Source organism: Astyanax mexicanus, chromosome 9 (genome assembly GCF_023375975.1).
Source record: "Astyanax mexicanus isolate ESR-SI-001 chromosome 9, AstMex3_surface, whole genome shotgun sequence".
Lineage (NCBI taxonomy): Eukaryota > Metazoa > Chordata > Actinopteri > Characiformes > Acestrorhamphidae > Astyanax > Astyanax mexicanus.
Window position 1 is genome coordinate 4534472 of NC_064416.1, and position 22541 is coordinate 4557012.

The 22541-nt window shown below is 37.5% G+C and overlaps 1 protein-coding gene across 1 annotated transcript; it reads right to left on the minus strand.

Moving 5' to 3' along the window:
• Positions 1 to 1037: 1037 nt before the first annotated feature.
• eif3m (eukaryotic translation initiation factor 3, subunit M) lies at positions 1038 to 12154 on the minus strand. The gene is made up of 11 exons (XM_022665994.2): positions 12024 to 12154; positions 10529 to 10661; positions 9894 to 10032; positions 9142 to 9265; positions 8955 to 9049; positions 8568 to 8651; positions 6987 to 7086; positions 6806 to 6887; positions 3829 to 3972; positions 3584 to 3644; positions 1038 to 1241 (listed from the first exon to the last, which is right to left on the minus strand). The coding sequence occupies exons 1-11, from the start codon at positions 12063 to 12065 to the stop codon at positions 1118 to 1120; spliced, it is 1128 nt and encodes a 375-aa protein (XP_022521715.1). The 5' UTR covers positions 12066 to 12154; the 3' UTR covers positions 1038 to 1117.
• Positions 12155 to 22541: the final 10387 nt, after the last annotated feature.

The following is a 22541-nucleotide window of genomic DNA, read 5'->3' on the forward strand; positions in this document are numbered from 1 at the left end:
AAATGTTGATTTTGTATAAAACTCTTGGCTCATCATACTGAAACTTGCTTTATTCTACTGTTCAGGGAGTGATCTGACCCAGTGCATATCACATTCCTATTAATCACAAATTCATGATGAAAATCCCCACTTACTCAACCTAATAATGATGATGCAGAATAACAATATACAGCTTAAAACGCAAATATAATCAAGAGGAAGATGGATGATCACAAGCCATCAAACCACCAACTGAACTGCTTGAATTTCTGCACCAGGAGTAAAGCAGCATAAAGTTATCCAAAAGCAGTGTGTAAGACTGGTGGAGGAGAACATGATGCCAAGCTGCATGAAAACTGTGATTAAAAAACAGGGTTATTCCACCAAATATTGATTTCTGAACTCTTAAACCTTTATGAACACGAACTTGTTTTTTTTGCATTATTTTTTTTTTCTTTTTTTTTAATTTCAGCCATTTCTGTAAACAAATGCTCTAAATGACAATATTTTTATTTGGAATTTGGGAGAAATGTTGCCCTTAGTTTCTAGAATAAAACATCAGTATTTATATTACTTAAACATATTTATATAAAAAAAGCAAAATGAGAAACTGATTCAGAAACTGAAGTGTTCTCTTATTTTTTTTCCAGAGCTGTATGCACTAATAACTCTTTTAACTCAAGTTAGAATAAGCCTCACAAAATCACTCTCAGATAAAGATAAAGATCTCACCAGTCCCTTTCAGAACGAGCCATTTAGGAGCAATGACACTTTTATGCAAATAAGCTGTTTAGCGTTTACCACACGTTAGCATTAGCTTGTCTTAAATAGCAAAACACAAACAGGCTAGTTCATGCTTAACTGCAATAGAAGCACAAAACTCCTTATTTGAAAGTGCTTTCATCTGCCTTATCTGCTGACTTGCCACAGACAGCAGGTACAGATCCCTCCCTCAGACAAAGTCTACTGCCAGCTTTTCATTAACAATTTCTCTACGAAGTACTGTAAGAAAATGTATGAGATGCTATTGGAGGCAAAAATGAAAAGGACGCAGTAAATCTGGTCTTCATTTGTCGTTTATTAGCTGTGCATATATATGAAAACTGAAACGGGTGTAAGCTCAGCAGAGCAGGTGGAGTTAGGGGGTTGGAGAGAGGGTTTGCAGGCTGGACTTGACGGTGACCAGGTTCTGTTTCCAGGAGCTGAGGGTGTCGTACAGCTGCTGCCACTGCTGCTTACCGAAGGTGCGGTGTGTGCTGTGGCTGCAGAGGAGAGAAATTGTACAGGTTAGCGTTTGGTATTATTTACTACAACACAGTGCAAATACAGTATCAAGCCCAAATAATCAGTTGTACCTCAAATTATCAATTTAGGCAAGATCATAAGAGCTACACCTTTGGTTCAGGTGTACAGATGTTAAAAAACTAGAAGAGTAAGGGCTGAAATCCTCGCCCTAGTAAAAAAATTGGGATAAGAACCTTTAAGAACCCGATACAGATATAGCTATTTAGCAGTGGAGCTCTTAATTTCAGCAACCTAACTGCTGCTACTTAAAGCAGTACTAGGTAGGAGTTACTTGATTATTAAACTTTTTAAAGCAGTGAAATTACAGCTGGAAACTCACTGCAGTGCTGCATTGAGGTGTAATAGGAGGAATAGCGGTGCTCTCGTGTCTGTGCCGGAGCTCCTCTGAGCTCAAACCAGACTCTAAGTTTTCCGAGGCGGCCACGACCAACGCTCGCGAGAACTGCGACCTGCTTTCCAACCTTTAGATCTAACAGTTCTACAAGGACTACTGGTTCATTCTTTACAAACTAACGTACAGACACTCTGGCAGAAGCTGGAGAGAGACCGAATATGTCTGTGAAAGCCAGAAAACGAGAAAGAGAAACTAATCGACCTGAAACATTTATTACACTCTACAACTGTAGGGGGAGCCCACGAGCACAAAAAAATCTCAATTCTACATAGTGGAGCTTTAACTAGTTAACTTTAGGGGTCAATCATATGTCTTCAGAAAGGAGGCAGGTGGTGCACCAATTATTTATTACTGTCCATTTCTTAATTTCTCTGTGGTGATGAGCTGAAATTAGCTTTTATTTTATGCCTCTGTTCCACCTTAAATGCTGCCATCTAGTGCACCATTTAAGGTGGAACTAGAAAAAAAAATTAGCTAGCTAGGTAGTGAGAAACTAAGAATTAATGACAGCTGATTATGAAGAAAAATGGCCATTATAATTTTAACATGGAACATATTGTTTATTTACGTGTTTCTTTGGTCGCTTGTGCACCATCCGCTGTCTAAAACGTTTTATTTGCAATTACTAACGGACCTTAAAAAAAGACCTAAGACACTGAACAGAAATAAACCACTATTTAAAAAAAAAAAAAAAAAAAAACACAAACATCCTCACGGTGGGATGACCAATAAAATAATATATTACATACAATAATATATACACTCCTTTATATGCTCCTAACCCCAGCTAGCACTGCTGGAGCAGCATTAGCACTAACCACTAAACCCGCTATTAATAGTTTAGCCTTATAATAATACGGTGTGCTTAACAGTTCGTTACTGTGATGCAAAGGGCTGGACGATATGGTTGATGTGATACAATTACCAATATCAATAAGAACAGTATTAAAGCCACCACCCTTGGTGTAAGTGATCACGCACTATTAGAGCTGATGGGTCAGATTGTAAAAATATTATAGCGCAATATTACAAGATATTTTTACGATATACAGTATTTATCACATTTTAACACAGACACACAACAGCATCTAAATTGGTGAGTCTAAATAAAAAACAAATCAACACCAGCAGATGACATGTCTCTCCAAACCATCACTGATCATCAGTAAATTTTACATTTCATTTAAAGTAAATCAAGGGAGCAGAGTCTGGAGGAAGAGTGGAGAGACACACAGTCCAAACTGCTCGAGGTCTAGTGTGAAGTTTCCACCAATCACTGATGGTTTGGAGAGACATGTCATCTGCTGGTGTTGATCCACTGTGTTATATCAACTTTTATGAAGATGCGGATTTCATTTTCCAGCAGGACTTGGCACACTGCCCACACTGCCAAAAGTACCAATTGGTCTTATGTAATTTTCTAATTTTCTGAGACACTGATTGTTGGGTTTTCATTGGCTGTAAGCTTCATAATCACCAACAATAAAAGAAATAAACACTTAAAATAGATCACTCTGTGTTTAATACATCTGAGTTTCACATTTTCAACTGAATTACTAACATAACTGTGTTTTGAGATGCACTAGTATCTAACCAATTATTCAATTATTTTTGCAAGGAAAAATGTATTGTTTTAAAAACAGAAAAAAAATATTTTATTATATATTTAGGACATTTACAAAAACTGATTACATTCAAAATGTGTGAATATTCCAAATAAGTAATGAATAAAGTGATTTTTTTCTTTAAAAGTGTGTAATTGGTTTTTTATGTCATTATATTTTAATTATAACAGTGGCATAAAATGATCTTAAAATAACAATAAAATAATTTATTGTAATTATTTCAATTATTATACAAAATGAGTAACTCTGACCGGTCTAGACGGGTACTTCCACAACTTACCTCACAACGACCTTCCTCTGCGTCTGGTCAATTTTGCAATACACCATCTTCGTCCGAACAGCTAAGAAAGAAAAACAGAATAAAATAAGCAAAATAAACAGAGCAGTCGGGTCTTACACAATCCTGGCCACTAACCGTTCAGAAACAGCTCATTTTATATACGCTTGTGTTTCTGATTTCCCTCTGTTCCCCTAATCTCAGCATGAAGAACAGATAAAGAACAGATAGAAGTGATGAAGCTGTACCATCAATGACGAAGGCCTCCACGTCCTCAGCGCCGATCTGCAGCTCCTGCTGCATCGTATCGAACAAGATCTCCTTCATCTCCACCGCCATGCCCATGAAGGTCAACAGCCTCATCTTCGCCATGTTCTGCTCATGTGACAGACCTTATAAAAAACATACAAAAAACATCAAAATCTGTATTTATCCTTCTCATACAGAGGCGTTAAGAATTATTACAGCACCACCAAAGAAGCAGACACAGCTCGCTGGCTAACGCTAGCCAGTTAGCATAACAAGCTTTGTTAACTGGAGAAGCATTTGTATCTGATTTTAATACTATAATGCCTCTTATGGCTTCAATAATAATATACTGTAAATTAATATTAAACTTGTGCAATAAAGCTTTTAAGAAATGTCTCCTTTGATTAAGTATTTTAGGTCAGTTTATTTTGTAAAGTAAGCTGTGTTAAAGTTGATGGGGAATCTATTTATCATATAATATATATATAATTTACATAAAAAAACCAATACTAATCAAAGCTGTAATTTAAAGCCTTAGTGTTTTGAAATACATATTATTAACAGTACAGTAAGTCACAAACCTATATAAAAACCCAGTCATGCAAAAATAGAAGAAAAAAATTATAATATTAATAAAAATATTGGTACAATGTGAAACCATCAGAATCTTAAAAAATACCATGATATATATTTCTGAGCCATATTGCCCAGCGTTACTGACTTATTTTTCGATCATTCAATTTAAGGAAACTGTAGCTCTCTGAAGGAAGCTGCAGTTTCTCTGATTTTGCTATTTATAGGTTTATATTTGAGTACACTGTTGTTTTATTCTATAAACTACAGACAACATTTCTCCCAAATTCCAAATAAAAATATTGTCATTTAGAGCATTTATTTACAGAAAATGAAAAATGTCTGTTTTTGTGAGTTTTCAGACCTCAAGTAATACAAAGAAAACAAGTTCATATTCATAAAGTTTTAAGAGTTCAGAAATCTGGTATTTAATCACAGTTTTCATGCATCTTGGCATCATGTTACACACTGCTTTTGGATAACTTTATACCTTAAAATCAAAGAAACTCATAATTTTTAAGAGGTCTATTATTTTTTTAGACCGACCACCTTTAAAAAAAACAAACTTCCTCTTGTTTATTATTGCTCAAATGATGAATGAACCAATAGAAAGGCTCCAAAATGAACAGAGGTGAATACTGCAAATAATTACATCAAAACTGTGAACTAGAGATCCATCACTGACGTAAATGATGTTTATCCAAACTAAAAACATATTTACATTAATTAAATAACCACTGAGAGAACCTCAGAACCAGTGATCCGTCTCAACCTGGGCCAGCGGGAGTCTTCATCACCGAACAGACTGATTATTACTATACGACCAGTCTGAACAGCATCATACTGGTGAGACTGGGAGGTTCCGGCTCTAATTAACCAGCTGCTTTAGGCAGAAACCAAACAAAGCCAGTGCTGAGTCTCACATTCCAGCTGTGCACAACCACTGCTGCTCCACTGACCAGCAAAACACACAGAGAACGCTCCAGTGAACTGATCGCTCTGACTCTGACTGATCAGTTCAAAAACAGCTAGTGCTGGGCGATATGGGAAAAATCATACATCACGATATAGATTTTTTTAATATCACGATAACGATATATATCATGATATACCACATTTGAGTATGTTTTCAGACAAAAATATAATTGCTTACTTTTTTTCCAACTTTATTTCAAAGTGACATTAAACCAAACATTCACAAATGAGAATTACTACCTTTTAGTGCAGCAATATATATATATATATATAATGAAAACAGACGAGGTAGATGCAGTACTTTATTATCACTTATATAAACAAAGTTTATGCAAAGTGATCACGCCAATACATTTCACCGTAGCCTACTTTATATATTTGCATGAATAATTGATGAAATTACTGTAGAAACGATAGGGCACTTTTCTATCTTCCCCACGATATTTATCATCATATCGCACAGCACTAGAAACAGCTATAAAAAAAGAAAAAAAAAAAAAAGAAAAAAAAAAAAAGGTCGGTACCTTCAGCATCAGCACCACTGAAAATGTGTTTTTAATAAAAACAGATCTTTATACCCCTAAAAAAGATGCAGAATTTTTCTTGAGGATGGATAGTAAATTTATGTATGAATTTTATCAGTCGGGTATTAAGGAGCAGTAAAGCCACTCTGCTGAAGTACAGAGTTATACAGGAGTTTTCAGTTTAGTTCTCCAGCACTAAGGATGGAGCAGTATTAGCATTAGCTGCGAACCACGCTAACCACTAGCTCCTTCACCATTCAGGTGAGTATATTGGCCTGTAGCCTGATGCTAACACCGGCTAGCACTGCTGGAGCTGCATTAGCATTAGCTGCTAACCGCACTAAGCACTAGCTTTTTTTGCTGTACAGAGGTGAGTATATCGGATTGTAGTCTTGAGTGTTTACCATGTTAAAACAAGCTACGTGGGCTGAACTGCTAGCTAATATCGCCCTGGTTTACTGGAACACTCAGGGTTCCTCAGTGTAGCACTGTCGGGCGGCATTTACTGTTAGCCGCTAATGCTAACACTGCTGCACTCAACAGAAGTGCTTTACCTACCCATATATATATATTTTTATCAGAGAAATCTGTGTAGATTAACATCCAGTGCTTGTTTTGACTATTAGAAAGCTTTTTTTTTTTTTTTTAATTACAGTTTTGTTTACTTAGCTTAGCTTTCCTTAACTTCGTTAACCACCACCACCACCACCCCCCAGTTGCGAGACCTGCTGAATTAAAAGTAAAACATGGCGACACCCCTGTTCCTTATTAATGCGCCTTATAGCAAATAAAATATGGCGTGTGTGCATGGCAACAATACAGTAACAGAACTGGCATGTTGATCTACAGTGGTGGAAAAATAGAGAATGTACTAAAAATCAAAGAAATAATTGCTAATACTCACCAAGAGAATCGATGAAGTCTTTGTTGCTCTGGTAGAATTTGACGTAGGACACCAGTTTCGCACTCACGAAGATGGTCAGGAGCTAAATATAAAGAAAATTAGTTATTTAATTGTGGTCCAGTAAAGCATACAGTATGCACAATAAGCTTCTAAATAAGGGACATGATGCAGCTCTACTCACATCGTGGATGAGTTCTCCCTCGAGGAAACGTACGGGTTTCAGAGCCAGGAGATGATCAAACAGAAACGTGTTCGGATCTTTCAGAGCACGGACAATGCACCTGTAGAGACAGAGCAGACAGTGAGTATACACACAGACACACAGATCCTGCTACCTTAATACACCATCAAATTTTCTCCTGCGCTGTTTAACACAGCTTTTGCCGGTTTTCAGACTCCCTCAAATCATCTTTGCTGATCTTCAGCACAGCTTAATGGGAGCACAGCTAACAGTAACAAACCTAACAGGATCTCAGATAGTGGGAGCACAGCCAACGAGAGCACAGCTAGCCAGAGATTAGCCAACGAAAGATTATCCAACGAAAGATTAGCCAACAAAAGCATAGCCAGCAGGAGCACGGCTCACACAGTGCTGTTCAACAGGCGCTCGTTGGTTTTCAGACTCCCTCAATCATCTTTACTTAGCACAGCTAACAGGAGCACAGCTAACATCAGCTCAGCTAAAAGGAGCACAGCTAAAGGTGCTAAGCTAGCTAGAGATCAGCCAACAGGAGCACAGGCAACAGGAGCACAGCTCACACAGTGCTGTTCAACAGGCGCTCATCAGTTTTCAGACTCCCTCAATCATCTTTACTTAGCACAGCTAACAGGAGCACAGCTAAAAGGAGCACAGCTAAAAGGAGCACAGCTAGCAAGAGATCAGCCAACAGGAGCACAGGCAGCAGTAGCACGGCTCACACAGTGCTGTTCAACAGGTGCTCGTCGGTTTTCAGACACCCTCAATCATCTTTACTTAGCACAGCTACCAGGAGCAAAGCTAAAAGGAGCACAGCTAGCAAGAGATCAGCCAACAGGAGCACAGGCAGCAGTAGCACGGGTCACACAGTGCTGTTCAACAGGTGCTCGTCGGTTTTCAGACACCCTCAATCATCTTTACTTAGCACAGCTAACAGGAGCAAAGCTAAAAGGAGCACAGCTAGCAAGAGATCAGCCAACAGGAGCACAGGCAACAGGACACACAGTGCTGTTCAACAGGCGCTCGTCAGTTTTCAGGCTCTCTCAATCATCTTTAGTGATCTTCAGCACAGCTAACAGAAGCACAGCCAATCCGAGCTCACCTAACAGTAGCACAGCCAACAGGAGCAAAGCTAAAAGGAGCACAGCTAGCAAGAGATCAGCTAGCAAGAGATCAGCCAACAGGAGCACAGGCAGCAGTAGCACGGCTCACACAGTGCTGTTCAACAGGTGCTCGTCGGTTTTCAGACACCCTCAATCATCTTTACTTAGCACAGCTACCAGGAGCAAAGCTAAAAGGAGCACAGCTAGCAAGAGATCAGCCAACAGGAGCACAGGCAACAGGACACACAGTGCTGTTCAACAGGCGCTAGTCAGTTTTCAGGCTCTCTCAATCATCTTTAGTGATCTTCAGCACAGCTAACAGAAGCACAGCCAATCAGAGCTCACCTAACAGTAGCACAGCCAACAGGAGCACAGCTAAAAGCAGCACAGCCAACAAGAGCTTTTCTTAATGTAAATCTGTGTACATTTTAAGTTATATCATATGAGACAGACGGGTACGTACCTGTGGGCATCTACTCGAGCCTGGGATGCATTATCCTCTGTGTAGCTGCCCAGAAGCTCCACCATCACTTTAGCTGCAGGTTCACTGTAGATTACAATCAAACACATGTCTCTCATGGTGACAGTATGAAAATTTGATTTTTGGTTACAATTTAGAAAATGTATCAGAAAAAGTACTGTTTCGGTATCAAATTCAGAGTATTGCCTTCGTACGATAAACAACAAGGCTGTTGTATTTTGTATAACGATATAATCAATAGAGTGTAAAATACCAACAATAGACCTTTTTCTATCGTCACACCAAATATATCATCATATCTCACAGTCCGAGCGCTCTAACTAAAGATAAACCCATCTGTAACTGCAGAGATCTGTACAGATACTGTACCTCTTCTTGCAGTCGACCAGAGCGTCATACACCAGCCTCAGCAGCGTGTGCTTCTTCTCTGTGGTCAGATTCCAGTCGATGATCCACTTCCGCACCTGTGAGGAGAGGAGCACAGGAGATTAGTTAACTGTGCTTTTAGTAATTAATCCATTCTGTTAAAGAAATGTGTAGAAATGAAGAACTGTACCTGGTCCAGGTCGGTGGGGATGAAGTTGATGGCGTTGCAGGTGGCGGCCACCTTAATCAGACTGCAGTACACCATGTACCTCACAGGCGTGTTCTCATCCATACCGTGGAACAGGTTACTGAGGCTGAAGTGTAGAAAATAACCATTAAAATATATATCAATTAAAAAACAGATAACACTAAAAAATACTCAGCATCTTCATATTAAATATAAATTGTAATTTGTTTGATTCTGTTGCATAAGGCTTTTTTAATATCAATATTATTTAAATAAATGAAGGAAGACATAATGACTTAATATGAAAATAATTAAATATAAAAAATAGTTAAGATATAGCTGATGTAATCATATTTCTGATATCTGATGTAATCCACTTTATCATTATTTAATTGTGCTTTTTACATTTGATCAGTTCTTGCTAAAGTTTTGAAACCTTAAATTCAGTGTTTTCATTGTAGGTTAATACTAAAATTACCTAAACTATGAAGAAAAATATATGGAATTATATAATAAACAAAAAAGTAAACATTTCCTAACCTTTTTAAAACACTGCCTCTGCAGCTCCCTCCCAAGTTTAACTGTGCTATAGGCAAGTGCCAAGCTCAGCAAATCAGCTCTCCTGCCCCACCCCTAAACCCATACATCACCCATTGCCCCTCCCAAACTACCACTCCCATTTTTTTTAGCATTTGATTATGTTCTGATAATTTATTGTGTGACTGTTTAAATAAATGAGTGAATTGAAAACATACAGCTGCATCCTGAGAGAGGGCCGCTCGCCTTCCCGGAACTTCACCAGCTTCTCACACAGACTCTCTATCAGAGCCTCCTGCTTCTCCGTCTCCAGGATCAGCAGCAGAGACACGATGCTGTTCATCACACTCTCCACATCTGCACACACAATACAGCACAACAGCATGTTTTAAAAGTGATACTTAACAGTACTTAAAGGCCTAATATTCCTTAATTACAGTAAACACAAACATTGTAGCTTCATTTGGGATATGTCAGTGTGTCTTTGCTATCATAACGACGGGAAAAGTACACCTTTTGTGCAAAAGGCATGACATGTCTCTCCAAACCATCACTGATTATCAGTAAATTTTACATTTCATTTGTAAATCAAGGGAGCAGAGTCTGGAGGAAGAGTGGAGAGACACACAGTCCAGACTGCTCGAGGTCTAGTGTGAAGTTTCCACCAATCAGTGATGGTTTGGTTTTGTTTTATTATCAAGTCTAAAGTCTAAAGATTTCATTTTCCAGCAGGACTTGGCACACTGCCAAACGTACCATTTGGGCTTTTATAATTCGAAGGACGAACATACATATTTTCTGAGACACTGATTTTTGGGTTTTCATATAAAGGCACTGAAAGCTCATTCTTTACCTTTATCATCATCTTTCAGGCAGACGTCGCACGCCTCGATGATCTGAGCCAGGTCTACATGCAGACCTCCCTCAGAGTTCTCCTCAGAGATCTCCGCTCCTTTAGATTTGATGTAGGCCCGCAGCTCTGAGGCCTATATACACACACACAGAAACAACAGACAACAGTTATTTATTTAGATAAAACAAAAAAGGATACACCACCACATCGTCTCAGTATCAGGAGAATAATATACTTTATAAGAGTAGACCAGAATCTGTAACTTAAATCAAGCTAAAATAAATCACGAAATATTAAAATTCTCTCAAACGCTCCTTTAGATAGATCTGAATTATTATAAACAATGAATGAATGATATAGAAGAATGTGACAAGATTTTTAGACAGTTCACTGATTTTTTTTTTTAGTGCTGTTAACTTGCTCTTCCTTTCCTGGGGCGGACCTGATGAGGGCCAGTTTTATCCCCTTGAAATGTTTCGGATTGACTCTCCTCATTTTCTTTACTTTGTTGAGTAGTTCTTGCTATATTATGTATTAGAACATTCCTCAAATAGGACGATTCACTGTACATAACTGCACATTTGCCCTGTCTGTATGGTTTACTGTATTTAACTACACTACCTCCATTACACACCCGCTAAAAGACTCTACTTTTATAATTTATTTTCATTGTACTTATATCTGTATCATTCTATCTTATCCTTCTTTGTAACATCTGTGTACTATGTATACCTTCTACTGGATGTACAGAATTTTCCTTTGTGATCAATAAAGTATCCACCCATCCATCCATCAATATATCAACTCTACCTTTTCACAACTTTGCAACTGATGCTCTCAAACGCATTAAGAGGCAAATTAACTCTTGATGAGTTACTTGATGAGCACAGCTGTTAACTGAAAGCCTGAGTTCCAGGTGACTCTACTTCATAAAGCTGACTGAGAGAATGTTCAACACTGTTTTTGTTCACTAAACAATTCCACATGTTTTTGATCATAGCTTAAATGAGTTTAGTGTAAATCTACAATACAGAACATTTAAATTTAATAATAAAAACACCGAATTTAATGGATCTGATGAAAACAGCCAAACACAAAGAATGACCAGCATCCACTAAACAGACTGTAGATTAGCAGTATCAGCAGGTGTTTAATGTGTTTAGCTGTAGTATAGAGCTACAGATAGTAACTGTGTGATTACATGAGGAGGTAAATATGAGTATATAAGATCTCTATATTCTCTCCATGTTATCTGGAGCTCCTCCACACAGATGGGTACTGTTATACAGGAGCTATGGGTTAGCTACAGTTAGCTTAGCATGTGCATCTCCTCCACACAGCTGGGTAATACTGCAGCTACCGTTAGCTATGGGTTAGCAACAATTAGCTTAGCATGTGTCTCTCCGGCTCCAGTTAAACCGGTTAAATACTGATCCTCCGGCTCTGGTACCGGATTAAACCGCACTCAGGCGGGTTGGGGCGGCGGGTACGGTACCTGGTCCTCCTCGGTGATGTCTATAAAAGCCGGAACGCTCATTTTATCCGCTCCAACACCGCGCAGCTACAGCACACCCTCACACAGCGCGGACCTGCAGACCGGAAAAGAACTCAAGCGCTTCCGGTGCGCGACCTTAAAGAAACAGTGCACACTATTATACAGAGTTTACCTACAGAGATACAATATTAACCCATATACACACATTATTTATATAAATACTTATTTATAATGGAAAATAAATGCCTATAATTAGTAATAATTATTTAAAATGAGAAATAATGACAGAAAAAGAAGGAAGAATTACTTATAAATTAGAAATAACGACTTTAAATAGGAAACAATTCCTTAAAAATAAGAAATAATTACTTAAAACAATGAATAATTACTTAAAATGAGAAATTAATTACTTACCATTGTGAAATAATGACATAAAACAAGAAATATTGACTTAGAAATAATTACTTAAAACGAGGAATTATTACTTAAAAATAGTAATAATGGCTTAAAATGAGAAATTAATTACTTACAATTGGGAAATTATGACTTAAAATTTTAAATTCTGGCTTAAAACAAGGAATAATTACTTAAAAATATTAAACCATTAAACCAATATTACATCAAACGAGGAATAATGACTTAATCATATTAAATAATTGCTTTTAAAACAGGAAATAATTACTTAAAACGATTAATAATGATTTAAAACAAAGAGACAAAGACTACAATAAGAAAAAATACTTAAAACGAGGAATAATGACTTAAAAATAGGAAATAATTACTTAAAACGCTAAATTATTACTGACAAATAGAAAGTAGTTATTTAAAACGATGAATAATGACTTAAAACAGTAAAAACGACTTACAAATAGGAAAAAAATATTTAAAATGATTAATAGTGCCCTAAAACTTAAATAATTACTTACAAAAAGAAAAGAATTACTTAAAACGATGAATAATGACTTAAAAATAGGATATAATGACTTAAAGATGAATAATGAGAAATAATAACTTAAGATGAGAAATAATTACTTAAAATGAGGAATAATTACTTACAACGTGACATAATTAGTTAAAAACTATATAATTATTTACCATGAAAAGTAGTTTCTTAAAAATAGGAAATAATTAAATTTTTTTACACAAGTTAGAATAGGACTATGGGTATACAAAACATGTTCATGAAGTTCTTTTTACAAAATCACTCTCACATAAAGATAAAGATTTTACCAGCTCAATTCTCACCAGTTTCAGTCCCTTCAGAATGAACCGTTAAAGGGCTTTGACACTTTTATGCAAATAAGCTGCTGCTGGCCACACCCCACATTTACACTGAGCATTTACCACACATTTGTGATAGCTTGTGCTAAATGGCAAAAAACAAACTTGCTCATCTGCTGACTTGCCATGGACAGTAGGTACAGATCCCTCCCTCAGACAAAGTCTGACGGCTATAATAAATAAAAACTACAATAATTCACTATTTTATATATAGCATATAGTGTCCAGGCCATTTACTTCAGGTCATTCATCCATAGTCAGTGCATGTGAACCTCCAGATTCTGCAGGAATTTCATTTTTTTCATCAGTTTTACTCGTGATGACATTCCTCCTACCCGGCACATTTCCCCCGCGGGAGTAAAACGCAGGGAGGGCTAAACATGTCAGATAAATGTTTGGCTATTGTAGGGCATTATATTACTGAGAGGAAAAGGTCCATTCTTATAAAAGTCATCTGTTCATGTGCTTTTCTCTCCTCATTTAACACACCAGCACAGCATTTCTGCACAGTGTTAGATCTAATCTGTCTCACACAGACACGCACATGTTTATATTACAGAGCATTAAAATATGAGATAAAACGAGAAACGTTTGTGATTGGATATTATCATATATTTCTGTCTCTTTGAAGCAGATATATCTTGGTAAATCTGCTTTTTTAATAATTCACAACAAAAAAAGCTTTTTAAATGACACATATCCTACACTTTTCTTGTACAGTATAGTACTGAAACCCCTTTTGTGTTGTTTTATGCAGCAAAAACATACATTTTAGCCTTTAGAATTAAACAGGCTGTGTTAGTTAAAGCATATTTGACATATGGTCATGACAGGCAACAAACAATGTAATGTAATAGTCATAAACCCTCAGTTCCGGTCTGCTAACATGAAATTAACAAAATCTATAGTATTTGGCCATCTACATGAGTTTGATTATTGTAAAATGTGTTGTAGACACTTGTATAACTTATTTTTTAAACATAAACATTGAAGGATAGTCAGCAGAACTCACAATACACATTTTATAAAATGAATATTAAAAATTAAAAACATAAAGTGAATTTTTACCTTGGTGATACCTAAGATTTGAAGTTTTCATACATATGAAAAATTTATTTTCTGAGCTAAAGATTCCTAGTTTGCACAACTGGAGGTGATTTTCTTCAAAACTTTAAAGTTTGAGTTGGCCTCAAAACTCAAAAACTCTCAAAAAATGTATAGCAGTAAATTGCCTTGCAATTTTGAGTTTTCTCAACTTTTCAATGTTCCAACATCTAGAGTAAGGTCTTCCCAGAAGATTCAAGGCTGGTACAGTAGCACTAACTTTGTGTTAATGTTTTTAATGTTGGTGAAATCGCTGGAGGAATGAGTGATTACAGATTTTGGAGGGATCTTGAATTGGAAAGACGTTACAGGCCTTTTAGAAAATCTGTAAATGAGCCAACAGTGTTCCCCTGAACTCAATCACACATCCAGGTCTAAACGCTGCAGCGAGGGATGTGATAAATAGTGTGAGAAAAATGTAGCTTCAGTGAAAAGAACAAGGAACACCTCTCTCTCTCTCCCTGTTCCTCTCTTTCTCTCTCTCTCCCTTTATTATTATAAGAAAGTTTAGTCAATGTTCTGAAAAGGTTTTAGGAAGGTCAGCCTGTAACATTACAGAAATAATGTTCCAGGAACGTCCTGAAAATGTGTGATCTAATAAAGGTTTGCATCACAAAGTTATTAGAACGTTTCTCACATAACCTTCCCAGCGAGACAAATATTAACGTTATGGAAACGTAAAAACAAACTTTTCCAAGACAAAAATATAAACAATGACACAAGTGACGTTGTAGCAACGTTACAAGAGTGTTTAATGTCATGTCTTAGCCCTGTCTCATGTCTCTGTGTGTGTCCCACGTGACCTGTGCCCCTGTGTTCTGTCTCAGTACTTTTCCATGTGTTTCTCAATTGTAGCTCCGCCCCTGCCCCAGGTGTTTCCAATTCTAGTGTGTTTCCTGTTTGTTAAATAGCCCTCGTCTACCACTTTGTCTCCGTCGGTCTTTGCACTAACCCCTGTTGTTTGTCTCTCCGTGTCTCTTTGTTATTTCAAGCCTTAGCCCTAGCCCTAGTTCCTTGTTTACATCTTCTTGTTTCTTGTTCCCTTTAGTTCCCTGCTTAGTTTATTTATCCCTGTCTAGTTTAGCCTCTTGTTAGTTTTCCTTGTATATATCCCTGCCTTGTTTACTATTGTATTTATTCAGTCCCTCGTTTCTTTCTTTGTTTATTTACTCCCAGTTTATTTTGCTATTTATTATCTCTTGTTGGTTTAGTTTATGTTCTCTGGTTTCTCTCGTTTGTTTTGGTTTTTGGTTATTTGTTTATCTAGTTTAATTTATTTAGTTCACTCCCTTGATCCTTGTATATATCTACCTGTTTTATGTTTAAGTGTTTACTTGTTTCTCGTTTCCTGGTGTATTTATATTTATTTATTAAATTATTATTTATTGATTTCACGCTACCTGCACTTGTGTCCGCCTCCTCGTCTCCCTGCCTGGGTCACCCGTGACATTTAAATACATTAAATAAAAAAAGTTCTAAGAACATCCAGTAAACCTGACAGACTGAACCATCTAAGAATATCAACTGTAACATTCAGAAAACATTCTACTAACCAAAAATTGTTAGCTGGGCCTCTCTCTTCCGCTCTCTTTTTTGCATCACAACGTTATTACAATGTTCTTATCTAATGTTCCCAATAAGCCAAATACTAACATTACAGAAATGTTAAAAGTAACATTCCCAAAACTAATAATTAAAATGACACAAATGACATTGTGGCAATATTACAGGAATGTTTACAAACGTTTAATTACAATGTTTTAAAAACGTCAAGTAAACTTGACAGATTGAAAATTCTAAGAATGTTAACTGTAACATTCAGAAAACGTTCTACTAACCAAAAATTGTTTCTTTCTCTTTCTCTTTGTTTGCATCACAACATTTTTAGAACTGTCTTATCTAATGTTCCCAATAAGCCAAATACTAACATTACAGAAATGTTAAAAGTAACATTCCCAAAACCGAAAATATAAACAATAACACAACTGACGCTGCAGAAATTTTACCAGAATTTTTAAAAACGTTAAATTAAAACGTTCTAAAAACGTCCAGTAAACTTGAAAGATTAAACATTCTAAGAATGTTAATTATAAGATTCAAAAAACTTTCTACTAACCAAAAATAGTTAGCTGGGTCTCTCTCACTTTCTCCCTCTTTCTCTCTCTCTCTCTTTCTCTATCTGCCTCTCTCCCTCTTTCTCTACATCTTTCATTCACTTTGTGTCCCTCTCTCATTTACTCTCTCTCTCTTTCACCCTCTCTCTCTCCTTCTCTTTTGCTTACTCTAAACATTTAAAACAACCTGAGACAACAACTTAAGGAATTATAGTCCTTTCTTTTTTATGCATTCTGACTCTCCTCTCTGTTGGGCCGCATGTTTTCCTCCACCTCACACTGAATATCATCCTTTGCAATACTTTTGAACGATCAGAGACACAGTTGTTCTTTCAATATTTGGCTGCACCCGGCGACCAGCTTCAGCCATTGTAAGACCAGGATTTTACCAACTTTACCAACAAAGTTTTATAGAAATGTATCATTTATGCCTGAGAGATTATGATAACCCGTTCAGCACTTTTGCATGTAATGACCGAGGCAATGACCTAAAGCCTAAATGTTTTGGAGGGTAAGACAATTGCATAGATATTCAGTGCAACACATTTTGAGGAGCACCACGTAAGCAATGGATAATGCAAAAAACAGCTGAAAATTGTACATGAACATTAGCAATAATGACGAAGACATTTGAAAAGGTGAAACACAATGAGAAATTCAATTATGATGTGAACAAGTGACACGGAGATGTGGAGACTAAAATGAACAGTTTTGAGAATTTCAATTCTGATCTGAGAAAAGTACCAAATCGACTGAGAAAAAATGTAATAAAGTTAAATTAATAGAAGTGAAAGATATATAAAAGGTTATATCAACAATTATAATAGCAATAATAACAGTACAGTCATTATTACTAATAATCCCTCTCTCTCTGTCTCTCTGTATCTCTCTCTCTCTCTGTATCTCTCTCTCTCTCTGTCTCTCTCTCTGTCTCTCTGTATCTCTCTCTCTCTGTATCTCTCTCTCTCTCTGTATCTCTCTCTCTCTCTGTATCTCTCTCTCTCTGTATCTCTCTCTCTCTCTCTGTCTCTCTCTCTGTCTCTCTGTATCTCTCTCTCTCTGTATCTCTCTCTCTCTCTGTATCTCTCTCTCTCTCTCTGTATCTCTCTCTCTGTCTCTCTCTCTCTGTAGCTCTCTCTCTCTGTCTCTCTCCCTCTGTCTCTCTCTCTCTCTCTCTCTGTCTCCCTGTCTCTCTCTCTCTGTATGTCTCTCTCTGTCTCCCTGTCTCTCTGTCTCTCTCTCTGTATCTCTCTCTCTCTCTCTGTCTCCCTGTCTCTCTGTCTCTCTCTCTCTGTATCTCTCTCTCTCTCTGTCTCTCTCTCTCTCTCTCTCTGTATCTCTCTCTCTCTCTCTCTCTCTCTCTCTGTCTCCCTGTCTCTCTGTCTCTCTCTCTCTGTATCTCTCTCTCTCTGTCTCCCTGTCTCTCTGTCTCTCTCTCTCTCTCTGTATCTCTCTCTCTCTGTCTCTCTGTCTCTCTCTCTCTCTCTCTCTCTCTCTCTCTGTATCTCTCTCTCTCTGTCTCTGTATCTCTCTCTGTATCTCTCTCTGTCTCTCTGTCTCTCTCTCTGGTGAGTAGGTGATGTATGGTGATGATGTGCTGGTGAGTTTGAGCAGTAGTGGTGGTGCTGTAGGTTTATCAGGATCAGCTGCTGCAGGTAGTGAATATTTCAGCAGTGAGAAACGTCCCATGTGATCTCGTCTTATCAATCCGATAAAAAGCAGTTTCACAACCAGATCCCCGTTCTCCTGTTTCTCCTCGTCCTCTCACACTCAGTGATTTACACCGCGAGCCGCTAGCGTGAGTGTGTTTACTCCAGGCTGATACACACCATTAAATCAGCTGAGAAGTTTGGGTTCATAAACTGGAGAGTAATGGCGCCGCTCCAGCGCTGTAAAAAATCCCCTCTGGAAGAAGCGAACAGTGAATGTGTTTGGGTCAGTATTAATATAGCGTGAATTTTGTGGCATTTTCAATAATTAATAATATTAATTTCACTTAATATTTCTCAGCCTAAGTGAATATAAAAAGCAGTTTTTGGATAATAATTTAATTTAATTAAAGGGAAAAAAGCAATCCAAACAAAACTGGCCCTACTTAAAAAAGTAATTACATGTATTAACTGTGATTAATCACATTTAACCAAAATTACTTCAAAAGGACATGGACAGCTCATCCAGGAGGTCACAAAAGAACCCAGAACAACATTTAAAGAACTGCAGGATCTCACTCACCTCAGTTAAGATCAGTGTTAAGGATTCAATAATAAGAAAGAGACTGTGTTCCTTAGTGACCTCAAGCTCAGGTGTACTTGGGTTCTGCAGCAGGACAATGACCCAAAGCACACAAACAAGTTCACCTCTGAATGACTTAAAAACAAAACTAAATGAAGATTTAGGAGGGTCTAGTTAAAGTCTTGAGATTGAGATGTTGTGGATGATATTAAACAGGACGTTTATGCTGAAAAATTCTCAAATGTGTCTGAATTAAAATAATTCTGTAAAGAAGAGTGGAACTAAATTCCACCACAGAGATATGACAGACTCAGGGCCAGTCATCGCCAACTCTTAATTACTAAAGGTGGCACAAAAAAGTTATTAGAATTAGTGAGCAAATACATTTTCAACTTTTCCTTTAATAAATGAATGTTTTTAATTTATCATTTAAAAAGTGTTTTTTTTATATACTCATATATTAAAATGTGATTGCAAATCTGAACAATATAAGAACAATGTAAAACTAAATAAATATATAGGGGTAAATACTTTTTTACAGCACTGTATAAACCTTTAAATCAGGTCAAAAGTTTAGGTTCATAAACAGGAGAATATGGCATCGTTCCAGGGCTGTATAAAGGTGATTCCCTCTGAACAGAAATAATAACCCCTTAACATGCCAGCATTTTTGCCAAATTTCTGCCTGATATGACACAGCTATATCTTGAGGATTTCTCTTTAGGCATTACACATAAAGCTTTCATGATTGATAAGAAACATTACTAAAAATACTACACTGCAAAAAACTAAATCTTAGCAAGTGAAATGATATAATTTCAAGGCAATAAATCTTATATTTTTCTCTGATAAGGATTTTTGACTTAATAAGCATTGTTTTGTGTAAGATTGCTTTACTAATTTTGGGATAAATAGTCTAATTCAGTCTTATTTAGAATTTTCACCTCATTTTAAGTAATTTAAAACTCAACATAAGCACAAAAAGTCATGAGCCAAGTTATTCTGATGTTTCTGTATAAATTTAACCCACAAAAAAAGGAATTTTGGCTTGATTTAAGTGTTACTTTACTCATTTTGAGACTTTGTGATTGGTTATTTTAAGAAATCTTCCTAAAAAAAATCTGCTCACCCCATTGGCAGATTTTTTGCTTCATTTAGGCATTTGCGTCTCAATTTACATATATTTTGTCTAGTTTTGCCAACAGATTTTTTGCAGTGTAGCTGTAATTGTAATAGAAAATATTGATAAATATTTAAGTAAATCTGCAACTTTGAAAATATTATGAATACAAATTATAAAATTGAAACTTTCCTGAACTTTTGGGTGCCGAGTCGTCCAGCGGTCTAAAACGCTGCCACTATAAGCGGGAGGTCGCAGGTTTGAACCCCAGCTCATGCAGCTTTGCCATCAAGCTGCCGGCGTTAGAGGGAGCAAAATTGGCCCTGCTCCCTCCGGGTGGGTAGATGGCGCTCTCTCCCCACATCACTCCTGCGGTGATGTCTGCAGCACAGGGCGTCTGTGGGCTGATGTACCGGAGCCCAGCCGCTGCATCAGCAGCAGCTTGAAAAAAAGCGGTGGCTGGCTTCACATGTATCGGAGGAAGCATGTGTTAGTCTTCACCCTCCTGATGTGTTGGGGCATTGCTAGTGATAGGGGGAGTTCTAATGAGTGGGTTGGGTAATTGGCCGTGTAATTTAGGGAGTAAAAGGGAAAAATAAGGAAAAAAAAATTAAAAAAGAAAGAAACTTTCCTGAACTTTTAACATTTTAAAATCAATATTTTCCTAAATGCAAATTAATCATGTCGTCTAAACTTTTAATTTTTGTTACGAATGTCTAGTTTTTAAGCCTATTTTCAATTTGGGGTTGATTTCTGATCTAAACTTATTAAGAGTACAGAGTGAACATCGTATCTTCTCCCAATGTTCTGTAGGAGAATCTCTCCAAAGCTCTCTAGATGTTTAGAATATAAATAACTATAAATTTTACTGCAGAGATAAAGAGTTTTGTTTCACCTGCACCTGTAGCCTGTATACAGGCCACGGTCTGTTACACTCTGGGGTTAAACTCTGCAGGGTTTCTGGCGGTTCATTTCTTTCTGCTCTTACACTCAAGATAAAGTGGTTTTAATTTTTTTTTTGTAAGATTTTTTTTGTCCACATCAGCTTTCCTCAGCCTCCTAAACTCCGCCCACATTCTTCAGTCCAGCTCAGCTGCTGTGTAACAGTGTCCAGACGCCGCTGAGGGACAAGGGTGAAATAGTGCAGCCTATTACTGTTCAATTAGCGCCAGGCTCCAGCCGGGCCAGAAATGCATCATATCACAGCTTTTACACTGAGAGAGGGACTTTTCCTGCCTGCAGATCCTTCATACGAGCCTCTCACAGAGGACTAGCTGTTCCGCTCCGCTACGATAGTCCTGCAGGGTACAGAACATTATCCACACTGAGATAAGAAACAAGACTCACTGCTGGAATCTGGATGCTGTTTGCTAGATGATTTGACGGGTTCCTGTTAAAATGTATGACGTTGGTGTGTGTAGGAAATTATGAAATATCTTGTACTGGAGGAAACTGTGAGTAGTTAGTTAGGAGAGTAAAAGGTGACCTGAATTTTAAAAGGCATTAGATTAAACATTTTAAGCAAGATTGCATTTATATTTCCATCTTTAACAGTGTAAACAATATTTGTAGTAAATTGCCAAATTGTGCTCAGCACATGATTAAAAACCAGGGTTATTCCACCAAATATTGATTTCTAAACTGAATTATCCCACCCCTTCAGCTGCTACTCTTTAAAGCTGTATATCCCCCATCACTAGTGATGCTTCAACACCTGGAGGGTGAAGACTAGCACATGCCACCTCCTATACATGTGAACTCAGACTCCGCCTCTTGTTGAACTGCTGCTGATGCTGTATTACCGAGTAGCATCACAGCCCTAACGCTCGGAGGAAAGCGCAGCGACTCGGTTCTGATACATCAGCTCACAGATGCAGCCTTGTGCTGATCCACATCACCCTAGGAGTGATGAGGGGAAAGAGCTTCAGAGGCCAATTGTGCTCTCTCAGGGCCCCGGCAACTGATGGCAAGTTGCATGACTGGGATTTAAACCAGCGATCTCCCGATCACAGTTTTTTTGCTGCAAAGCCTCTTGGTGTGCCCAAACCTTTGTGCTTCTTTACATTTTCACTGTAATATTGCTTAAAATGTTGAGAACACAGTCTCACATTTAACATTATGACTTATACTGAATTAGTTCTAATTGCTCTTGATGTCCTGATCAGTGTCTTATTGGTAAATACTGTATATCAGCCCATACTCTCCACATATTTGCCATACTTACCTACAGTTTTACACTGCAGACTCTAACTAAACGCTTTGATTTACCTTCTAAGAACTCTCATTAGTGCTGCCAGCTGGAAAACAATGTCTGGTAATGGAGCCATAAGGGCCCCATATAAATATAAGCAATAAGTGTTTGAAAGATGCAGATAGCTTAGATCCCAGAAGGACTACAAGACAGATGCTAATTGTCTGAACTTACTAACTTTCTCCTAAACAGGTCAGCACTGAGCTATAGTATTTCATCAGTCTAGTTTCACACCTTCCACCTGCATCGTTTAAATAGCAACAGTGTTTCTGAATATATCTACACTGATGGGTGTGGTGGCCTGGAAATGAGGTGTGTTCAGTTCAGGTAAATTTCTGGCGTATTGCTATCTTGGCAGCAGAAAACACAGGAGCTCCACTGACTAAATACAATCTAGACAGGCTCCAACAGTCGCT

What these genes read in the sequence shown, in the direction of transcription:
- eif3m (XM_022665994.2), bottom strand. Translation starts at nt 12,065, where the DNA reads ATGAGCGTTCCGGCTTTTATAGACATCACCGAGGAGGACCAG. An exon ending in ACATCACCGAGGAGGACCAG is followed by an intron (nt 10,662 to 12,023) that starts GTACCGTACCCG and finishes GTGTGTATATAG; the next exon opens with GCCTCAGAGCTGCGGGCCTA. An exon ending in CAGAGGAAGGTCGTTGTGAG is followed by an intron (nt 1,242 to 3,583) that starts GTAAGTTGTGGA and finishes TCTCCTCTGCAG; the next exon opens with CCACAGCACACACCGCACCT.